At 37.0% G+C, this 21,234-nt stretch overlaps 1 protein-coding gene across 16 annotated transcripts in view; it reads left to right on the plus strand.

The window, feature by feature from the left end:
• TNNT3 (troponin T3, fast skeletal type) overlaps positions 1-21,234 on the plus strand; it is a 44,034-nt gene that overhangs the window by 7,653 nt on the left and 15,147 nt on the right. For 2 of the 16 annotated variants that reach the window (XM_060768599.2, XM_067462598.1), the window contains exons 2-6: positions 3,260-3,294; positions 4,861-4,874; positions 12,434-12,448; positions 14,381-14,392; positions 18,404-18,418. In XM_060768599.2, coding sequence (XP_060624582.1) covers positions 3,275-3,294; positions 4,861-4,874; positions 12,434-12,448; positions 14,381-14,392; positions 18,404-18,418 — 76 coding nt within the window. In that variant the 5' untranslated portion in view covers positions 3,260-3,274. Of the gene's footprint in view, positions 1-3,259; positions 3,295-4,860; positions 4,875-8,610; positions 8,677-11,015; positions 11,044-11,064; positions 11,134-12,433; positions 12,449-14,380; positions 14,393-15,324; positions 15,337-17,998; positions 18,024-18,403; positions 18,419-21,234 lie in introns of those variants that run through there. The other 14 variants (XM_067462603.1, XM_067462599.1, XM_067462601.1 and 11 more) reach the window with 14 other exon arrangements.

Below are 21,234 nucleotides of genomic sequence, written 5' to 3' on the forward strand. Positions count from 1 at the left end.
CCCTCTTTCACTCAGACTCAGCCCCCCCTCCCCGAAACAAACTCACCCCCCCCCCCCCCCCCGAATCGAAATCCTGGCTATGGGCCTGCATTAAAGTGATCATTCTTGAAAACATACAGATATTTACTGGAAAATAGGTGTGTCTTTAGAAGGCTTTTATATAACGTGAAAATGTGTGTTACTTATTGAAATAAACTATGTTGATGATCATCATGATAAGCCAGTGATTAATTATCTGTTTTGAACAAATGTCAGGAAGTTTGAGGAGTATTGTTGGCTGTCTATACCAGGCCTGGGCAAACTTTGGCCCTCCAGATGTTTTGGACTTCAGCTCCCATAATTTCTAATAGCCTACCAAGTGTTAGGAATTGTGGGAGTTCAAGTCCAAAAAACTTGGAGGGTCAAAGTTTGCCCAAGCCAGGTCTATACCCACAGGTGCTGCATAATGGATTAAATTATCCATCGTTTGAAAATATGTTCAAAAAATCCAAAAAGCAAACTTTGATTTTGCCATTTTTCTATGCTATTGTATATAATAGTACTTAAGCATTCACAGATTTTGGTAGCCATAGATGAGCCTGGAACCAAAACTCAGGGGATACCGAGGATTCACTGTACTATTATTTCCTTCACACTCACAGTTACATTTTCAACTGTTCATCCAACAGTGTCAGATAAGGTAACATGAATTTCAACCAATGAGCAAATTTCTACCAAAGAGCAAGAATTAGTTGCCGACCCCTTCTCCTTTTTGATGCATTTAAACTGGGTTCCAATCTCATTAAAATCGGCAGAAATATATCTCTCTAATTTGCATGCACTGACATACATACAAAGCCTGTCATACTTGTATGTGTGTTCCCATTTTTAACTGGAAAGCATTAGATTCAATAGTTACTAGAAGATTAAAATAGATATATTAGTGAGAAAACCTTGGTGCATTGTTTTTATATATTCAACTTCGACTTATGGAACGAATCCTTATTGGATTTTCTGTCCTTTTCTCTTCACTATGGACTAGGTATATCATTCACTTTATTTTCTAATGCAAATACAGGTTGAACATCCCTTATCCAGAATTTCAAAATCTGAAATACTCCAAAATCCAAAACTACTCACATGGGTGGCCAAGACGGTGACACCTTCACTTTCTGATATAGGCAAACTTTGTTTCCTGCATGAAATTATTTTAAAATACTGTGTATAAAAGTGCCTTCTGACTGTGAGTATAAGGTTCATATGGAACATAAGTTTCATGTTTAGATTTTGGCCCCATCTCCAAGATATTTAATTATGTGCATACGATATGTAAATACAGGTATTCCAAAAATTGAAAATATACAAAATCTGACGCACTTCTGACCTGAAGCATTTTGGATGAGAGATACTCAACCTGTAATGATGAGTATTTTCCAGCCTCCTAGTTTATTAGGGCTTATGCCTGGAACACTAAGAGCCTCCCATCATAGTGCAAGAGTCTGTGTAAGCACATACCCTTCTCAGTGTTTACATTGTATCATTATGTGTTGTCACTGGCTGCTGGGGAGAAACCCTTATATGGCAGGACTCTTGCCTCTGGGATTATGAGACCCTTCTGAAATAGAAACTTGGTGAGCCGCAGATGTTCTTTTAGGACGCATATCCATCTGTCTGCTCCTTCAAGACTCCTCTCAAGTATCAGCTGAGTAATGAAGTTAAAAGAAGGCTTGGATTTCCTGGAGGAGGAGCTCTATTTCCTAAGTAAGGCTCCATCCATCCTGGGTTTAGGTGGATGTGGGTTAAATTCCTTCCTGCAGAGTTATTCCTAATCCCATTGAGTGCTTCTAACTCTTTAAAAATACTACTGGAAAGGCATTGTTACTGACCAGAAGAATTGGTCCGTTCATTTGTTGCTGGAGCCCTCTCTGGAGCTTCTTCTTCTCTCAGGAGAAGACTTGCATTGGGCAGAATTTTGTAGGATATTCTGCTCTGTCATGAAACACGAGACTGTGAAAGCCACCTTCTTGCTGCCTAGGGAACACTCGTATACCTTGGCTGTTTTTAATGGGGCAGAGCCATTCTTTATAGCTGAGGATTGAAATGTCCCTTAGTTCCCAAGTAAGAACAAAAATCTATCAACATTCTAGCCTTTTTCTATGCTATGAAAGTTAGCTGTAGAAAACAGACAGTCATATTACCCAAATTTCCTCATCTACTCCTTAAAAAGTAAGTATACAATTGATCTGGATGCATTTTTCTTCAATAAAAATACAAGCCTTTTGCCTCAACAATGACAAATATGTTTTCACCTGGGTATGCACATCCTAAGCATGGGTGTCCACGAAGAAAGGTGGATCACAGATGCAAGCTATTTTATATTTCAACCTTGTTCAAAGCTTTGACCAACCTCACCAACTTTCATCCTCAGGTCCCCAGACTTAAGATTTTCCTTCAAACATTACTGTGAGGATAAATAGGAAAAATAAAACAGTAAAGCACATTGTGCTTTAGGTAATTCATAACTAAGTACAGAGTGCCCTCAGTATCCATTGGGGTTTGATTCCAGTACTTCCCAAGGATACCAAAATATGTGAATGCTCAAGTCCTATTATATACAATAGCATAATAAAAGGGTGTCCCTTATATAAAATGGAAAAATCAAAATTTGACTTTGGGATTTGAAAAAAATATTTTCAAGTGGTAGATGGTGGAATGCATGGATAAAGAGTGCACAATGTTTGTTTTTAAATTAAGACGTAATAAATTATATTACTAATGTTGTAAGATGGTGATCATTGGGCTGTTGCCAGAATCAGTCATCATTACAATATACTATAACACAGTGTGTAGACTTTTTTGTTTTCTGAGATGGACAGCATTTAGAAAGTTGCTTATCTGGGCTGTCAGAATCTGGCCAGCATGTCCAGAGTCGTTGTCTAGCATTGTATTTTTTCCAAGCTCTGGTGTAAGAATATTTTGATGGGTTTGAAATGTGAGAATGTGTTGGCATGTTTTCTCCACTGGGTATTATATACATGTGTACTTTAAAGAAGGCAAGAAACAGGTTGTGCTGACAGGCTGGCATGCTGTTTGATGATTAATTTTGCGAACAGTTTGCTGCTAAAATAATGTCATTTTCAGTAAGCTAAATTGCTATTATTCTATTAATAAAGCATTGAGAAATTTTGTGACGTTTTGTAGAGAGGGTCAGATATTCTTTTCTGTGATAAATGTGTTGTGATATGACATTCATTCAGCCTTCATTTGATATTTTATCTAGAAACCTACTGCCAACATGTCTGATACCGAAGACGTGTAAGTAGAAACACATCTGTACAATAATTAGTTACAAAGAACAATTCTTCATAGTGCTTCTTACCCTCAGGTCAATAGCTTCTTCAAGTATAACATCTAAAGTCTTATTCAAAAGTCTATGAAGTGAAGAACCAATTATTGTAATGGGATTGTATGATCTCAGTTTTGGTAGACTCAAACATTCAAAATCATGGCCAAAGAATCCCAAAACAGCAGTATCCCATCTTCTATAAGATGCGTATATTATTAACCCACTAAGATATTATAGTTATTTGCTGTCTAAATAAGTGCATGTGCAAAAGTTATACAGCTACACCGTGATTCCTGGCCCAAACCACCTAATTCCTATTTAACAGGTAGCAGCTGCTGCTATTGACAGGGGTCTGTCCCCTTGTTGCTTGGGAGGCATCCCTACCCTCTCTGATGAGCAATCCCCATTGTGTCAGGTAGAAGTGAGGTCCTTGTTGTAATTTCCCCTCAAACTCGAGATTATCAATCACTGCAGCTGCTTCCAAATAAGTGGGGATTGGGAGACTTTCATGATCTCTACATATCCCTACATATTATAAACTCTAGGTTATGTTCAAGTGAATTTCAGGCATATAGATCATAACACTATGCATCAAAATTTGAAAAAAAAATCTGTTCCTGGTTTGAAAGTGTTATTCCTATTTAATTGTGTGGTACGTACTTTGAAAGTATTTGTTATATTCCAGAAACTTCATTTTGTGGCTGCCACAAACTATGTTGAATTGGTTAAAAATTGATGAGACATTCGTTGAAAAACTATAGTAAAATGTGCTGCAGGATGTCCCACAAAAAGCAAGTTTTTGCAGTTTTAGGATAAAACCAATTAGGAAATGATATTTATAACCCAGGAAGAAAACTCGTGTTACATAGTATAATAGATGAAAGCCAAGAGGGAGGGGGGTGTCAGCTCTCAAATGGGACTCATTACATCTTCCTCATTATGTCTCAAGAAATCATGTAGAATCCATAACTTTAAGATCTAGTAGTGTTCACTGCTTTTGTCTCCCCTGCCTGCTATTGGTAACATTTTAACTGCTAAAGATATCTTAGACACATATGTGCATGTTTTTGCCTTTTTGGTTGGCTAATAATGCTGTTATCACAATATAAATTTGGAATTTGTATGCCCAACATAGCTTTGTTTATGGAAATATTCCTATTACTTTTATATCACAAAATAAGCCAGTTTGTACCACTTAGAAGTTGCAATCATGATGCAACTTATACCTCAGTTTATTTTAATATATTTTTCCTACTTCTTCAAGTAACTAAACCTTTTTTATATAATTTGTTATTTCCATGTTTTGAATGTGGCAGAATATTTGAATCACATTTTCAAGTGGTGTGCCAGTCACTACTGACATAACTAAACAAAATATTAAGAATTTAGACTGGATTCAAATAAATACTTATCTGGAAGTAAGCTTTACTATAAAGAAAAGGGTTTATCGCCATGGTAATATGTCTTAACATCGTTTTCTTCCTTCCTTCTCTTCTCTTCTTTTCTTTTGTCCTTCCTACCTTTTCTTCCCAAAGTGAGCAAGTAGAGGGTAAGTATACTTATTTTAATCATATATAAATGCTATAAAAGGCTTCATTTAAGAACTTTATTATTCCCAGTGATAATAGCTTTATTTAATGTACCTAAACATGAATAAGTTATGTTCTCAATCTGACATACATTTTTTATTCCTTAGTTAGGTTCCAGTGACTGATATTATGAAGCTTTCTCTTAATTCATTTCATTCTTGATCTTATGCTATACCTGTGATTCCTTTTGGTTTGACAGAGCAACTGGTCTGCACAAGAAAGAATATCCCATAGTAAAAGTGCCACTGTGCCACTGTGGGATGTATAGCATCTGTGATGAACCAAATAAGGGACAGCTAGACAACTCTTGCCCAATAGTCACTAAAACCACGCACAGACACTCCAAGTTGTTTCATGGGTGTTGGAACCTTGAAAGTTCCATTAACCATATTTTTAGAAAAAAAAGTTTTGCCCAAATCACCTTCTATGGTCCATTGGAACCCATAGGAGAGAAGCTTGATTGTGGTTTTGTACAATGTTGGCATAATGTGGCTACACTAGCATTAGGTTTGGTGGATCTAATCTATGGATTTTAACTTAACGTTAGCTCTGTATCTCTACCTCTTGCCTAGAAAGCACCTTCCCAAATACCCTGTGTTCTGGGCACTTATTTTGACATTGACTGAAACTCACAGATACATCTATACTGGCTTTTTTCAAGCTAGGCTATATTGGATAACAGTTGACACCCTTCCCACCCAACATAGTCACACAAACCAGCTCTTATGCTCAAGGTTTTCAGTTCTGGTTTTCAATTCAGCAGAAAAAGTCATTAGGACCAGCAGTCTTTTCAAATTATTTCCACAGCTTATTGGGTATTCTGACTTGTGCTGACCTTGCCTCAAGATCAAAGTCCTGTTTCATATGCTTGGATTGCCTGCTGCACCCCATAGCAAGATGGTGCATCTTGATCATTGCATATCTCTCTCCTGCCCTGTATTTTTGCTTTATTGCTGTAGAGCTGCTGCCATCTGTTGGTGACAGATTTTACAATAAAGGAGCCCTTTAAAATGTATATTTCTCTTTTGCTAATTCATTTCAAGCTCTTTATTTTGTTATTACTGTAAGTGAAGCATATGTCTTGACACTAATTACAAACAATATCCTAAATTAATGTGCAAGATTATAGGTCTAAGCATATTAAACTATTTAAAAGAATACATGAACATATGCATTGTAAGCTCATTGCTCTGTGTTTGTTCATGCTCATGCTACATGTTCAGTGTTAAAATGTCAACCGCTACTGAGATAGACGTTTTTTCTGTAGCTAATGCAAAAGTACATTATCAGCAAAAGGTGCCTGTTAATGTGAGCACTGTTATTTGTCTCTTTGGACTGAAGACTGATGCTATCACCTTTTAGCAAATCTTTCCTTCAAGATGATATCGTTTTCCAAGGTTCTTGGATCACACAGCTGTGAAACTGTAAAAGAACCAAAGACCAATATTGTATCAACTTCTTTTTTTATTGATTCTGGATCTTCCACACTGTAAATTAATGACAAACGGGTTCAGCTCAAGCAATAGAGAATGGCAACCTGTGCCCATCTACCTCAGATCTTATTTGTCACTGCACCTTTTCTGTGTTTACACAGAACATGGACTTGAACAAGTGGGTATTTTCCTGGTTAGGATACTTAAAATTAAGGAACCTGATTATGATTGTACCTGTTCAGAATGCATCTAGGAGATCATATGCTCGAATGCACCTCAACCAAAAAGAACCTGTATGTTGAGTAGATACAATAAAAGTTTGATCTGGCCTTGCTACTCTGCATACAATGCTTTTACAGATCTCACACACAATGCTTTTAAACAGTATGCATGGGCAGGAGGAGACTGTTTCATCTGTCTTTGATTTTCCCTTAGAAATCAGTTCTTTCTATCTGTTTTTTTTCCCACTTGAGGCTTCGAAACCAGTAATAACTATGCCAGGGACAAAACAGATGACCTAAAGCTCATATAGAATAAGACATACTTTAAGTAAAACAAACCCAGGTTGTTGAAACAGCAGTACCATTAAGGAGCCTGTTGTGGAAAGGATTGCTCCACAGGAATTGTTCCATTGCTTTATATCAGTTTTTATGAAGGAAATTGCATTGTAATTTCATTAACAATTAATAATAATAATCATAAAAACAACAACAACAACAACAAACTACTCTGGGACTTCTGAATTCAGACTGACAGAGTTCTGGAGAACAATACTACTGACCATACGATTATGTTAAAAAACAAAGTATGGATAGTCGATATTGCAATCCCAGGCGACAGCAGGATTGAAGAGAAACAACTGGAAAAGCTGACATAATATGAGGATTTAAAGATGGAACTGCAAAGACTCTGGCACAAGCCAGTAAAGGTGGTCCGAGTGGTGATCGGCACACTGGGTGCAGTGCCTAAAGACCTTGGCCTGCACTTAAACACAATTGGCGCTAACAAAATTACCAGCTGCCAGCTGCAAAAGGTCACCTTACTGGGATCTGACACATTATTTGTCAATACATCACACACTCCTAGACTCTTGGGAAGTGTCCAACATTGATCCAATACAACAGCCAGCATAGTGATCTTGTTTGCTGTGGACTCATCTTGTCATGTTTCAAACAACAACAACAACAACACTTTATTTATATTCCACCCTTCCCCCTGTGGGGACTCAGAGTGGATTACAGAGTAAACAGATACTGACAAACATTCAATGCCTTGTTGAAATACCATGAGACACACAAACACAAACAAAGGCAAAGGCTTCTCCTTTCATTTCTAGATTTGGAGGCAGTGCTCATCTTTGGCTCTGGTGAAGGTGCTGTTCTCCATTTCCAAGCTGAGGAGCTTTTGTTGTCACCTTCTGGTTGTGTGACTGGCATGACTGCTTGTAGCGTCTTATGCCTTTCCCTCCAAAGCAGTACCTATTTATCTACTGAGATTTGCATGTGTTTGAACTGCTAGGTTGACAGGAGCTAGGGCTAACAGCGGGAGCTCACCCCGTCCCGTGGGTTTGAGCTGCCAACCTTCAGGTCAGCAGTTCAGCAGCACAAGAGTTTAACCCACTGCGTCATTGCGACTCCTTTACCATTATTTTAGCTTTGAAAACAGCAACATCTTTATTTAATCATCTAAAATTCACTCTGATAGAAAGAGAACTCTTTTCAGTATGCATGTGTTAAGTATTTTTTATAATATATTCGTGCCTTTAATGAATTTTTGAGTTCTTCTCTACCTAAAAACATCAGAATAAAACAGAATATGCAACAAACAGTCAATAGGAACTTGGCTCTACAAGTACATGACTGCATCTAACAGGATTACTTTTCTGGAACAAGCATAGTTCACACTATTCCTTATTTTAAGGGAGAATGCTGCCAATTATTTCAACAGAGTCTCTGATTCTTAAATCAGGATGCGGTAGATCCGTTTTAGAACTCCGTAGTTTATCTTTGGAGTCTGAGTTAAATCGCTCATTCTTGCAGAGAACAATGCCCTGTTTATTGTTTGTTTGTTTGTTTGTTTGTTATTTGTTTGGGGTTTGATTGCCTCAGGCCTTTCAATTAAGATTTCTCCGAAGACCATGGAAATCTTTTTGTTCTGTTTCATTGAGTTTTTGTTCTGTCTTTTAAAAAGTGTTTTTTATTCTCAGTGAGTTCTTATCTTTCATGTCAGTACTTTTGGTCCTTGTGTTGCAAGTGCTAAGCGATTTTGTTGATTCTGCTGCTTTCCTTGTTTTCTCTTTATATCAATGCAGAGGAATATGAAGAAGAAGGTAACAAACCCCCACCTGGAATGTACCTTCTCTTTCCTTCATGGCCCCTTAATTGTCAGTTCTTACCCTGCCTGTTATTCACCCATCTCTTTGATACTGTCTGCTAAAAATGATCTGAAATGCCATCAGTCTATGCACTTTCAGATGAAAACTTGATTGAAGTCCAATTCACTTGGATAAAATGCAAATTTTATTTGTATTTTATCTCGCCTTATGCCATTCACATCTGGTAGCCCTCTCCATTGGGTAGTAGTTCTCTTTCATACTAGACAATTATAACAGTTAGATACCACATTAACTGCTGTAACTGCATTATTGGGATTTGTAGTTTTGTATTTAGCATTCTCAACAGAAAGGTCTAGTTCTAAGTGCAGCGACACCAAAACTACAAATCCTAGAATTCTGTAGGATGTAGCTATAGCAGTTAAAGCACTATAATCAAATAGTGTGAGAGAGACTATAAATTTGTATTTGTGCTTGTAAAAGATCCCAATGAATACTGCTCTCCAAAACAAGCTATTATTTGTGCAATACATTAAGCACACATATTTATAAGACTGAGGGTTCTGTATCATTTTTAGCAGAACTAATGATTTTGACAAGACAGGACTGTTTTAGAAGATGGAGATTAGAAGATTCTTTCCCACCAAGGTTCATAATTGCTGAAGTTTATTTTGTTTGGTAGGATTTTTTTTTCTGTGGCAAAGTATCTAAGATTAATGAGTCCACACCTTGCCTGTTTAGTAACTATTAGTATTCAAACATAGCTATGCTAACATTGTTTTCTGATAATGCAATTAATTAGATCCAAAGTTTCTTTTGGAAACATTAAATAAAAGCAACTCAGATATTTTGAAGAGATTGCTAGCTACAGTTCGTTAATGTAAAATGAAAAAAACATTGTCTCAGATTGTAAAGACAAAAAAAAAAAAGGAAATGAATTCTTTTTTGCCTTCACAATGTCAAGAATTTCAGGTGCAGTTTTCACAATCCTGAAAACTGCATCTAGGAAGTGGTTCTCAACCTGGGGTCCCCAGATGTTTTTGGCCTACAACTCCCAGAAATCCCAGCCAGTTTACCAGCTGTTAGGATTTCTGGTAGTTGAAAGCCAAAAACATCTGGGGACCCCAGGTTGAGAACCACTGCGCACTAACTTTCCCACTCCCATAAGGAATAAACACGGACTGGGGTGTCAATCAGATATTATCTATACTGTTCTCCCAGGAGCTATTAGTCTTTGAAACCTGGCTACATTCAGCCTCCAACCTATATAAGGAACCTTTCTTTCGTCATCTACATCCATAATTAACCATGCTTCAGCAGGAATGCTATAGTGTTCAAAATATAATATAGAAATGCCCCGTATTCTAAATGATTGGGACCAAAAGTGTTCTTGATTTTGGATTTTCTTGGACTCTGGAAAATCTATATTTGCATATATTTACATAATGAGATCTTTTTGAGATGGAACTCAAGTCTAAATAAGAAATTTCTGTATGTTTTATATCTGCCTTATACATGTAGCCTGGAGGTAATTTCATACATTTTAAAATAATTGTGTGGATGAAACAGCATCTGTGTATGGTGAACCATCAGATAGCTCGCATGTCACTATGTCAGACACCCCATGTGGACATTTGGGATTTTTTAGCTTTCAGAGATTCTCAGTCTGCACTAATATGGATCCTTTTAAACTAAAGAATACCACTTCCAGAGAACGAGGTCCATCTAACTCCAGTACACAAATGACATAAAACCAAAATCCTATTAGTATAGTATACACTAGAAATACCATTACTACTTTCTTGGTCTTTTGTTGCTCTGGAAGAGTGTTTTAAGACAATACTATGATGAAGAAGTGGTCAAGAAAAGTACAATTGTGTGCTAGGGTTGTTGTGAGTTTTCAAACTCCATCTTCACCTGCTTGTCAAATCTACAAAGAGATAATCAAGAGTGCTAACCTAATACAGGCAACCTTTTAGGACAGGAATTCCCTTTCTCCCTTCTTCTGTTTTTGTCTAACTTCCTTTCTTCCTTTCTTTTTGGATGGAAAAAATAATTTCGATGTGAGGTTATCTGGCAAGGTGTTTCCCTTCTCTCTAACCTGCATGATTTTTTTCCCTTTGAAAAACATTTTATTTTTCATTTTCTTTCTGGTTTCTGGATTTTCATCTTTGCCTGACCTTTACTTGTGTTCTTCTAAGGTTACAATTTCATGTTCCACATATTCTCTTTTTTTATCCAGTTACTTCTTCAGCCTTATCTCACAAGCTGTTATGGTCCTGTCAACTATTTTAACATATTCGTTTTTTGTTTGTTTTTGCTTCTTGTCCCCATGACATCTCCCATATGAAGAAGAACAAGAAGGTATGTGATACTACCTTTAGAATTCTATCCCTTCCTTTCAGAAGAGTGTTTTGTTGAATCCTTGGTGCGCTTTGCCTGGACTCCTATTGGGTTAGTCCCACATAGAGTAAATCCATTGAATAATAGTTGAACAAGGAGTCAAGAAGAAAAATCCAACACTGTATACGTAGTCCATGAGTTCCCTGAATCTCTAAAATGTATACATGTGCTTTTGATGTGCCTTTTGTGGCTTACAAATGCTATGCATGCTTTGAACTGTTTCCAATTCTCCTCTCTTACATCTGCCTGTTCCACATTTTTCTCTTTATAATATAGTATTTTGCCTTTGACTACATGGAGTTCATCATTTCTGTTAATATTTAACTGCATTCATTTGCTCCTTGTTATGAACTGACATCTTTCTCAATATTTTCTTGACTAATCTTAATAATCTTTTTCTAATTTTCTTGTTGTCTAATTGCCTTGATTTTCCACCCATGAACTTCCCAGCTGGTGAAATTCATGGACCAGGTATATGACTTCTGAACACTTCTCTTTCCATCCCATATTTGTGCAGAAATTGGAAAGTGATGGAAGAGAACAGGACAGCAAACATTACCTTAACATATATGCAGTATTTTTCATTACTGGTCCCTCCTCTCTCTCTCTCTCTCTCTCTCTCTCTCTCTCTCTCTCTCTCTCTCTCTCTCTCCCCCCCCCCCCCCGATTCTGATTAACAAATTGCAAAATTTGTTATGCATGAGAACAGAATAATATTTTCATATGCTAGGTATAAAAAGCTAGTATAAATGAGCTAGAGATTTCAGTGAGCTTACAGAGCTGAGAGTCTCTTTTTGACATTGTTAAGCACACAGATTTGAGTGTTCTTGGATTTGATTGTTGGTCTCCTTAGGCATCTCCAGGTCTTCTGATACTGGAGGATGTAGAGATTCATAGAAAGACTGAATTTGACCATAGAGTCACACTGGAGAACATAAAGATTCCTGGAGAGGTGTTCTTTCAGTGTTTTTTTTATTCATGATTTTCCCACTTTCATGGAGATTGCTCAACCCTAACTTTAGCAAATGTTGAGTGCTGACTGTAAAGGGTTTTAAATCAAAATGGGGGATTTTAGGGCATTTTGATTCAGACATGGATAAATATGGATTGTTTTCTACCTGGTCATGTTAATACTATCCAGATATACATTCCAAATTGCTGCTTAGCAGGGTTGTTTCAATTCAGTGTGTATTGTATGGGATTTATTTGTCTTGCTGTTCTGTAGTTCTCTTATTGTTACCTCTTCATATTCCTCACATAGTTTGAGGCATTCTAATTTAATGTATCTTATTTTAACTGTTTTCTTCCTTTTGCTTTTTCCTGCTCTTTTTATAATGCTTCCTACCTGAAGAAGCTCAAGAGGAAGGTATGTGCCGAGGAATCTCAGTTTTGAGCATTTGAATGGCAGAGGTAGTGGAGCATTGTGTTCCTAATAGCTGTGGAAGAGATAGTGTGGCTGTTACAATTACCAATCAAATGCAAAAGGCTAGAGATAGATCATTAAGCTATTGGAATCTAATAGTTGATTCTGCACTGCCAACAGTTGGACTACCTATGCTACAAGACACCTGGTAATAAGAAATTGGATATGAGTGTGTGGCTCAAACTTTCATTCCACAGCCCTGTCTTTTACCAAGTCATTATTTCCACTGGTTTATGTTATGGTCAGTTCCAGTGCAATGGGCTCCCCTACTGGCTGAAAAATCCATGTAGAAGAATGCAAGTGAGGGGAAAATGACACTGGAATAAAAAATGCCATCAACTTTTGTTTCTAGCACACCAGCTTCCATGACTCTTTATGAGTTTAAAAACAGTTTCTGAACCAGTTTTTACAATATAATGTATTGGCCTATAGCAGTCCCTTGGTGGAAGACTAGCATGTGTTTTTAGCAAAATGCAGCCAAACTGTGAGGTTATTGGTGTGAACTACTGTATATCAACCAAATAACCTGAGGTGAGTTTTCTCTCTTGAGACAACTTGGTCATGTGTATGTTTTTTAAAAAATAAATGTGAAAGAACTGTGGCACAATTAAAATGGACACAATTTCTACTCTTTTATTGACTTATTTGCCAGGTTTGTGCTGCATTTTAGTGTGGTGCTGAAATTTATTCAGTGCTTATGTAAGATATTCTGGTTGTGCCAAAATATGTATGTCTTTAGCTGAAAATATAGACTGACTCTTTTTTTAAAACGTCTTCAGTACAAATTAAAAAGTTTAGTGTACTGTTGAATATTGGCACCTGCAAGGTTGAATGAAATCAAGTGTTAGTCAAAGAAACACTAAAGAGTATATCAGTACCTCCACTCAGATATAGATGGCTTCATCATGTCATTGTGTACATTTTCTTTAAAATAGTTGTAGTAAACTTTTTATAACTAAGAATTTTATAACATCATGAAAATGGCTAAATTTCTTGAGTTCTTATGAGAACGGGTAGAATCTAAATTTTAAAAATAACAAAGCTCTAATTCCTCTTCTGTTGGAAAAACACAAATAAAAAGTTCAGATTCAACCTAAATTTTTTGGCATCACTGTATTGATACAGCCTGATTTTTCCATTGTAATCCCACAGAACTTACAAAAATAGATGATCAGCATGGACTTGCATGAGGCAAATGAGTAGGAGCTTATACCTAATGTAGGTTTTATTTTGAATCCAGTGTATACTTAATCTACACTATGTTTCTGATTAATATAGTGTAAATACATAGACTGAATGAAGAGAAAAAAAATATGTAGATAGCATCTACTTTGAATGCTGGCTGGCATCTGTGGGAATACATAACCAAAATAATTAGTGTTCTTGGTAACAACATTGGAAAGCCAACTGTGCAGAATGTGTACACCTTATTGTTGCTACTTTAGCCTTCACTGCCATCTGTGAGGACTAGTGTGTGTGTGTGTGTGCGTGCGCGTGTGCATGCGTGCGTGCGTGCATGTGTAAGGGAACACCAAGATATGAAACCTCGGGAAACTCTTATTGTCATTCTATATGTGCTCTATAACTTCACCCAGTCCCTGAAATGTTAGTACTTTGTGGCTTACAATCCCTTTGCATGATTTCCATTTTCTGCATGACTTGTATCCCCTTCTTTACAATACCTCCTTCTGAATTTGTCTAGAGATAGTTCATCATTCTGATTCTTATGTAATAGTAATAATGTGCTTTCCTGTAATGACCTAACTTTCTAGTCATTGTACTGAATGATTTTAATAATCTTCTTTTGCTAACTTTGTTTTTTATTGCTTGATCCCCCCCCCCCCCCGCATCCATGATACTTCCCACCTGGTGAAGTTCATGAGCCAGGTATGTGACATGACTTCTGAATTATTCTCTTTCCATCCTGTATTGGTATGTGTGTGCAGGAATGTAGAATGGAAGAGAACAGGAGAGCAACACATTACCTTAGCATTTACATTTGTTATTACTTGTGATGTCTCACCCAAGCTGCTTTAAATGTCTTTAGTGTTAATGTGTCTTAACTTTCTTTCCAGCACATTACTGATTTCTCACCTTCCCTCCCTCTCATCTTTTTGATTACCAAATAGTGGCATTTGTCATGCATAAGAATAATAAAACATTCATTGTGTATGTACCAAGCCAGACACTCAGCATAAATAAAACTCAGTTTCCTTAACTATCTCATTTGGTTTGTGGATGTAGGCCAATTAAGAATCTTTTGCTGTTGAAGTACTTTTATTAAACACATGATCTTAACTCCATAAAGCTTAAAGGTAGAATAAGAACTAAGTCAGGCCAAGTCGCATTTCTCTTGAACATGTGTAGAAAAAAAGGTTGTCCCATACGCATTTGGCAGAATAATTATAGATATGATCAAATGGCTATTCATCTTATTTCAATGAGTTTTATTTCAGACATGCACAGTTTGAATATTGCATTTCTTTTCAAAATTGGAAATGCACATCCTATTGATTAGATTGTAGAACCAAACTGTTATAATTGCTCAGTATGAAAGAGGGCTTAATCTATTCTTACAGCACACTAATCTGCAAGTCATTTTCATGTGTGCATGCTGTCTTTTCTCATTCATATTGGCTAGTTCTTTTTAAAATTAAAATTAAAATTAAACACTTGATCTGTTTTTCACTTTAACCTATTTATAAATTAAGTTTTTCAACCTTGATTTGCAAGAGTTCAAGGTTGTAATCAATCCTGTTTTTCTTACTTGTCTTGTCTTCCTTTCCCCCTATTGACACTCCCTCCCCCACCTCATGAAGTTCATGAACCAGGTATGTGACATGACTTCTGAATTCCTCTGATTCTCTGAATGGGTGGCTTGTACAGGAATTCAAAGGTGGAGCAAGGAAACAAGAGATAATAATAAATAATTCTTAATTGCTTGGTTTTAATTATTAAAATATCCTTGTGTTGATTAAAAATTCTTATTCTAATAAAACATTACTATAACATTCTTCATTTAATAAACATCCCTTGATGTCTGTTTTTATATCTTGTTATAATGTTGTTGTTTTATTTTGTTTTATACTGTTGCCATGTATTTTACTGTGCTATGTTTTAATTCTGTTAATCAAGCTTGGCCCCATGTAAGCTGCCTTGAGTCCCTTCAGGGAGATTGAGGCAGGGTACAAAAATAAAGTTATTATTATTAGTGTTTAAGTATCAGAGTTATACAATAAGCACATACCAGAGTTAACTGAATGTAGAGGGAAAAAGGGGACAGGGTTTTATTAATGGCAGAAACAAGCCAGGTCAGGGAGAATGTGTTTCATACACTATAGGACAGTATATATTCATGAAGGGGCAAGCAAGATCACAATATTTGTGTTCTTGTCTCCAAAGTACTTTCCATATAATATAGGGAGTTTGTTTGCATGTTCTGTTGAAAATGCATAGAAGAAGAAAACAATATCATCTGGTAAAGTCTCCGGGCTCGACATCTATTTTCATTTAGAGATGAGAAGAGTGATAGTGTGTAAAAGACTCTTTTGGAGAGTTTTCATGCAGGTTTACAGCTTGGGAGTTCTCCTGGATTCATCACTGAGCCTGGAATCTCAGGTTTCAGCAGTGGCCAGGGGAGCTTTTGCACAATTAAAACTTGTGCACCAGTTGCGCCAATACCTTGAGAAGCCAGACTTGACCACTGTTGTCCATGTGCCTTTAGGACTGTTTGGAAGCTTTAAGTAGTACAACAGACAGCAGCCAGATTGCTAACAGGAGCAGTATACAGGGGGCACACAAAGCCCGCATTATGTCAGCTCCACTGGCTGCCAATTTGTTTCCGAGCACAATTCAAAATGCTGGCTTTAGCCCATAAAGCCCTGAACAATTCTGTCCCAGCTTACCTGTCCAAACACATCCCCCCCTATGAACCAGGATGGACATTAAGATCTTCTGGAGAGGCCCTGCTCTCAGTCCCACTTCCTTTGCGGGTGGGTGGGAACAAGAGACAGCCTTCTCAGTGGTGGCCCCTCAACTGTGGAACTCCCTTTCTAGTGACTTGAGATAAGCCTCCTCCCTCCTGGCATTTAGAAAACAAGTAAAATCCAAGCTTTGGAGCCAGGTGTTCAAAGACTAGCTGCAATGCAACAGACAGTTGGGAATCAATGTGACTGTAACTGGAATGGCTCGTGGACTCTGATTATTGATTATGTGGTTGTTTTCATTGCTGTTTTAAATCCTGCTTTAATTGTATTTATATGTGATTGTTTTAGGTTTAATGTTTAATGTATTTATAATTTGTTACGCTTATGTTTCATTGTGGCATCGAATTGTGCCAAATTGTAAGCCGCACTGAGTCCCCCTTTGGGGTGAGATAGGGTGGGATAGAAATACGTTAAATAAATAAATAATAAATATATTACACTGAAAAGTTAGTGTATTAATGAATGAATATTTTTTGTACATTAATCAAAATGCAACAAAAATGTTGCTTTTGGAATTTTGTTCTATAGTCTGATTTAGTCTGAGCATAGGTTGATTCAAGATGGCATCATTACTCGACTGGGTTACTATTCTTGAGGCATGGCATTTAAGCCATTTATGTGCAAAGAATAGTCTAGCATTCATAGGCTATATATTATCTTGTAATTAGAATAAATCAATGGGATATTTTCTAGATATCCATAGACATTTCTTGCTTGTGTGCTCTTGCATGGCTATTGATCTGAAAAATATTAAAATGAAGATCATAGCTACCCTGATATTAACATTTAGATCTGTAATGTTTACATATGTTGTTCTTATTTCTGGTTTATTATGTGAAAACCTAAGGAGCAATTATTATGAGGAGCAATACATGCAGATGCAAATTTATGATAGATGTGGTCTGATATGGGTTAAATACAATATTTGCCCAGAAAAAGAACCAGAAAGAGATGTCTCCATTTCTGAACTTCTGTGTTTCTTCAAGATAGTCTTTAACAAGGTCATTGGTATTGCTGTATTCCAGGCAAACAAAGTGGTATTTGCATTTAGGATCACTTTGTTTTCAACTGGAGTGTCATTCTATGCATGCTTACAGCCAAGAGAAATCTTTATAAAAGATGGTGGAAAATTCCTCTTGGCTGTGCTGACAAATAATTTGCATACTGTGTGGCATTACTCTTTCTCTACCAATGTCTACCATTCCCTTTTTCTGACTCTCCCTTTGGCTGCCTTTTTATGACTCTTTAACAATACAAACCTATACATATCTAGTCAGAAATGTGCACCATTGGGTTCAATGGGGCTCTCAGGTAAGTCTGTATAGGATTGCAGCCTAAGTGCTATTAATTTTATTTCTCACTGACTACAGATATGTCTTACTATCCTCTCCCCTACTGGACTCAAACTCACACAGAAGAATTCAAATACCCCATGTTTGTCATATTAACATTGTTCCTCTTGTTTTCATTCTCTTGCTGTTCGTTACATCTTGTTCCATGACACTTCTCACCCGATGAAGTTCATGAGCCAGGTATGTGACATAACTTCCAAATTCCTCTAATTAGATCTGATACGTACACAATATATACATATATGTGTGAATGGGATGTTGGAAGAGAAGAAACAAGATCAACAAATACTATTAACAAACTATCACTTACAGTGTGTCTTTCCTTGAGTGCTCCACCTGCACAGCTCTATTAATCTCCTGCTGATGTTTTTCCCCCCCACATTCCTACAGTTGCTTTAGGTATCCGTGTATTGCACCATTCTTCAGCTTTTCTTAACTACCATTTGTTCTATTTTTCCTTTATACATTCCTTGTTCATCAGAGTCATCTCAAAAGCATTTACATCCGTCTTCTTTTTCCTTTAATCTCTGCTTCTCATCACTGCTTATTTCTACTGGAAGAAGTCCATGAAGAAGGTATGTGCTTTCCACTCCCCCTTTTCTCCCTCTTTTCTCTAGGATTCCACAACTGATGTTCAACAACAGTCTGATTTTTTATTTAGGTTCCACAGGTTGAGAAAGAATCTTGCCAGATATTCATAAGATAATTAAGTATAAGAGTGATGCTTATACTTAAGTATAGATTAAAGGTCTAACTAGTTCAGTACTCTGGTCAAAAATAGTCAACTCATTGCCTATGGTAAGTCGACCAGTAGGACATAATGTAACTACACCCTCCACCTGGCATCTCCCACCAACTGATATAGTCAAAGAGTTTTACCTCAGAATGTTCTTAAATATAGCCTCCTTCACTGGATTGTTATGAGGATAAAATTGGGAAGGAGGAAGCAAACCCAGAGATCTATCTAATGCTAGGCCAAGCAAATTGGAGCCCTTCAAATACTGTTGGAGTTATTTTCCTAGTATCCCTCATGCTGCCTACACTGGCTTGAACTGATGGAAATTACAGCCCAAAATCTAGAGAGCCCTGCTTTGACCACCCTGGTTCAGCTTTGGTGGATTTTTCTATATGTGGCTTATGTAAAGCTATTCAACTAGATCATATCTGGTGGATCATAGGCCACGCAGATTGAATAGACTACCAGGAGACTTTCACATAACTCTTACATGGGTCTTTGACCAATATTTTGTGTTTTGATGCACAAAATGTCATAATTAGAGAATAGTGTCCCACCACTCTTCTATTATGAAGACACGTCCTAGCGATTTTATGGTTCACATTTCATAAAACAAAAAAGGGGGTAGCAATAGACACAGCCAAAAGCAATGTCCGTGATTATGGTGGCTGAAATAGTGCTACCAGACTTTCAAAAATTGCTACGAGATTTTTCCACTGACAAATATTTATTGCTACTGCATAGTAAAATAAGTAGTGCCTTAGAGATGTCCCTGTCTCAAGGAGTTTAAAACCTAAATATATGTCCAAGATAGATCAAAACAGCTTCAGTGAAGAAAAAAATAATTTTATAATCTTCCCTTCAACACAATTTCCCACCACCTTTGAGATATACTTTTTACTGCAGTTCTTTGTTTACACCACATGAGAAGGAATCATTCTAGGATCTGGGTCATAGAAAGGCTAAGACTATGGATTTAATTGTGTGAAGCTGCTATTCCACAATCGTCATGCTATCATTTAAAGCAGACACATACTAGGATGAGCACCTTAGATATCACATATTTTTTCTACTGACAGCATTATGCCAATTCAACAAGTGATGGTCTCAAGGTTGTACTTCCACATATCCTCGAGACCCTGCTGTCCCACATCTCCACTATTCCATATTTTTGGGAGCAATTTGCACGTTGAGCTATGAAGAAAGCAAATAAACTGTAAAATATAAAATAAACAAAAACCACCCATATTGAGAATAGTAAAGGGGCTGGGGAGTGGGAGAGAAGCTGAATTCTGCCTTCTGGCATCACTTTACTATCGGCACAGAAGCAGAACACATTTATCACACAGCCCTTGATGGGAATGTTGTGGAATTGCAAGCTATTGATGAGTTTTGCATGTCAATAGGTAATCAGGAGTTAATCAGGAGAAAGAAGTAAACTGACAGTGGGTGATGATAGCCCAGTTTAAATGCCATTTCCCTGCCTTGTGCAATACAGTTCAAAGAAATAAAGGAGTTGGATAAATATAGGGGGGAAACCCAAAATTTTGGAAGCACATTGACTGGATTACTTTCTTTCCTTTGCCTTTCATCTGCAGCTAGAGAAGAAGGAGAATATTACGATGGTATTTTGTTGTCTATCACTGGAAAAAGCATATTCTAACACCCTTTTCTTTCTGTTTCTAATCCTTACTCAATGTAAAACCAGGAACTGGGCCAAATCATCACAGTTGCAAATGTACAACCTTTCATGCCTCCATGTTATCAGGGATTTGCGTAATCTCAATATATCACAGTTGTTACACCAGCCACATTTGTCATCATTTCCAAATGATGAAAAAGAATGGATTCAGGGTCAAAATATATGCAATGTGCCATAAAAGGCATCTTTGCAATTAGCATGACATTTTTAAAATATGTAGTGGTTGTTGATGGAGTTAGTCAAGGGGATGGAAAAACCCCTTCCTCCCTTACTGCCCTCCCACAACCCAAATCACAATCCTTTCTCTGAAGTGAGAATTTGTACCAACAGGAAATCATCCCCTGATATTGGGTCCTAATTTATAATCTGACATTTATTGCTATTGAGTTTTTAAAAGTAAGATATGAAAATTTCTAGAAGAAATCACTGAGCTGTTCTTTTCTGATGTGTTCTAATTTTCAGATTTTGAAAGGAGAAATCAAGACTTTTCTTACATGACATCACTTCAGCTTTCTTTTACTTTTAAAAAGCTTGTGTTTACTTTCCAGTTTTGTTGCTGCCATAATGTTATGAGATATGGCTGTTGGACACCTTTTTTGGCAGGAGCTTTGTAGGGATTGTGTTTCAAAGCAGTTGTATATGGGTAGTCACTGTCCTCCTGAGGGAAGGGAAAGGGCATCAAAAGAAAGGATTTTGCAGTGATGATTGTGTGTTCCTTTTCCCCAGTTCCTTAAAGATGAGAGAAATAAGATTATCTTAGACAAATATCTAACAATAGGCCAGGTTTCAGTTTATAGACTCCATCCTTTGTTGTGTCATGCACTTGAAGGCATCTGCTAATTTTTTTGAAAAAAAAGTTGTTTTTGTTTTCCTTTTATTGGGTGCTTCCAAATGAGGCTATAGATTTTTACCAGGGTCATAGATTACAAAGTCTTCCATTGATTAATGCTGCC

The sequence above is a fragment of the Anolis sagrei genome, chromosome 1, assembly GCF_037176765.1.
Source record: "Anolis sagrei isolate rAnoSag1 chromosome 1, rAnoSag1.mat, whole genome shotgun sequence".
Lineage (NCBI taxonomy): Eukaryota > Metazoa > Chordata > Lepidosauria > Squamata > Dactyloidae > Anolis > Anolis sagrei.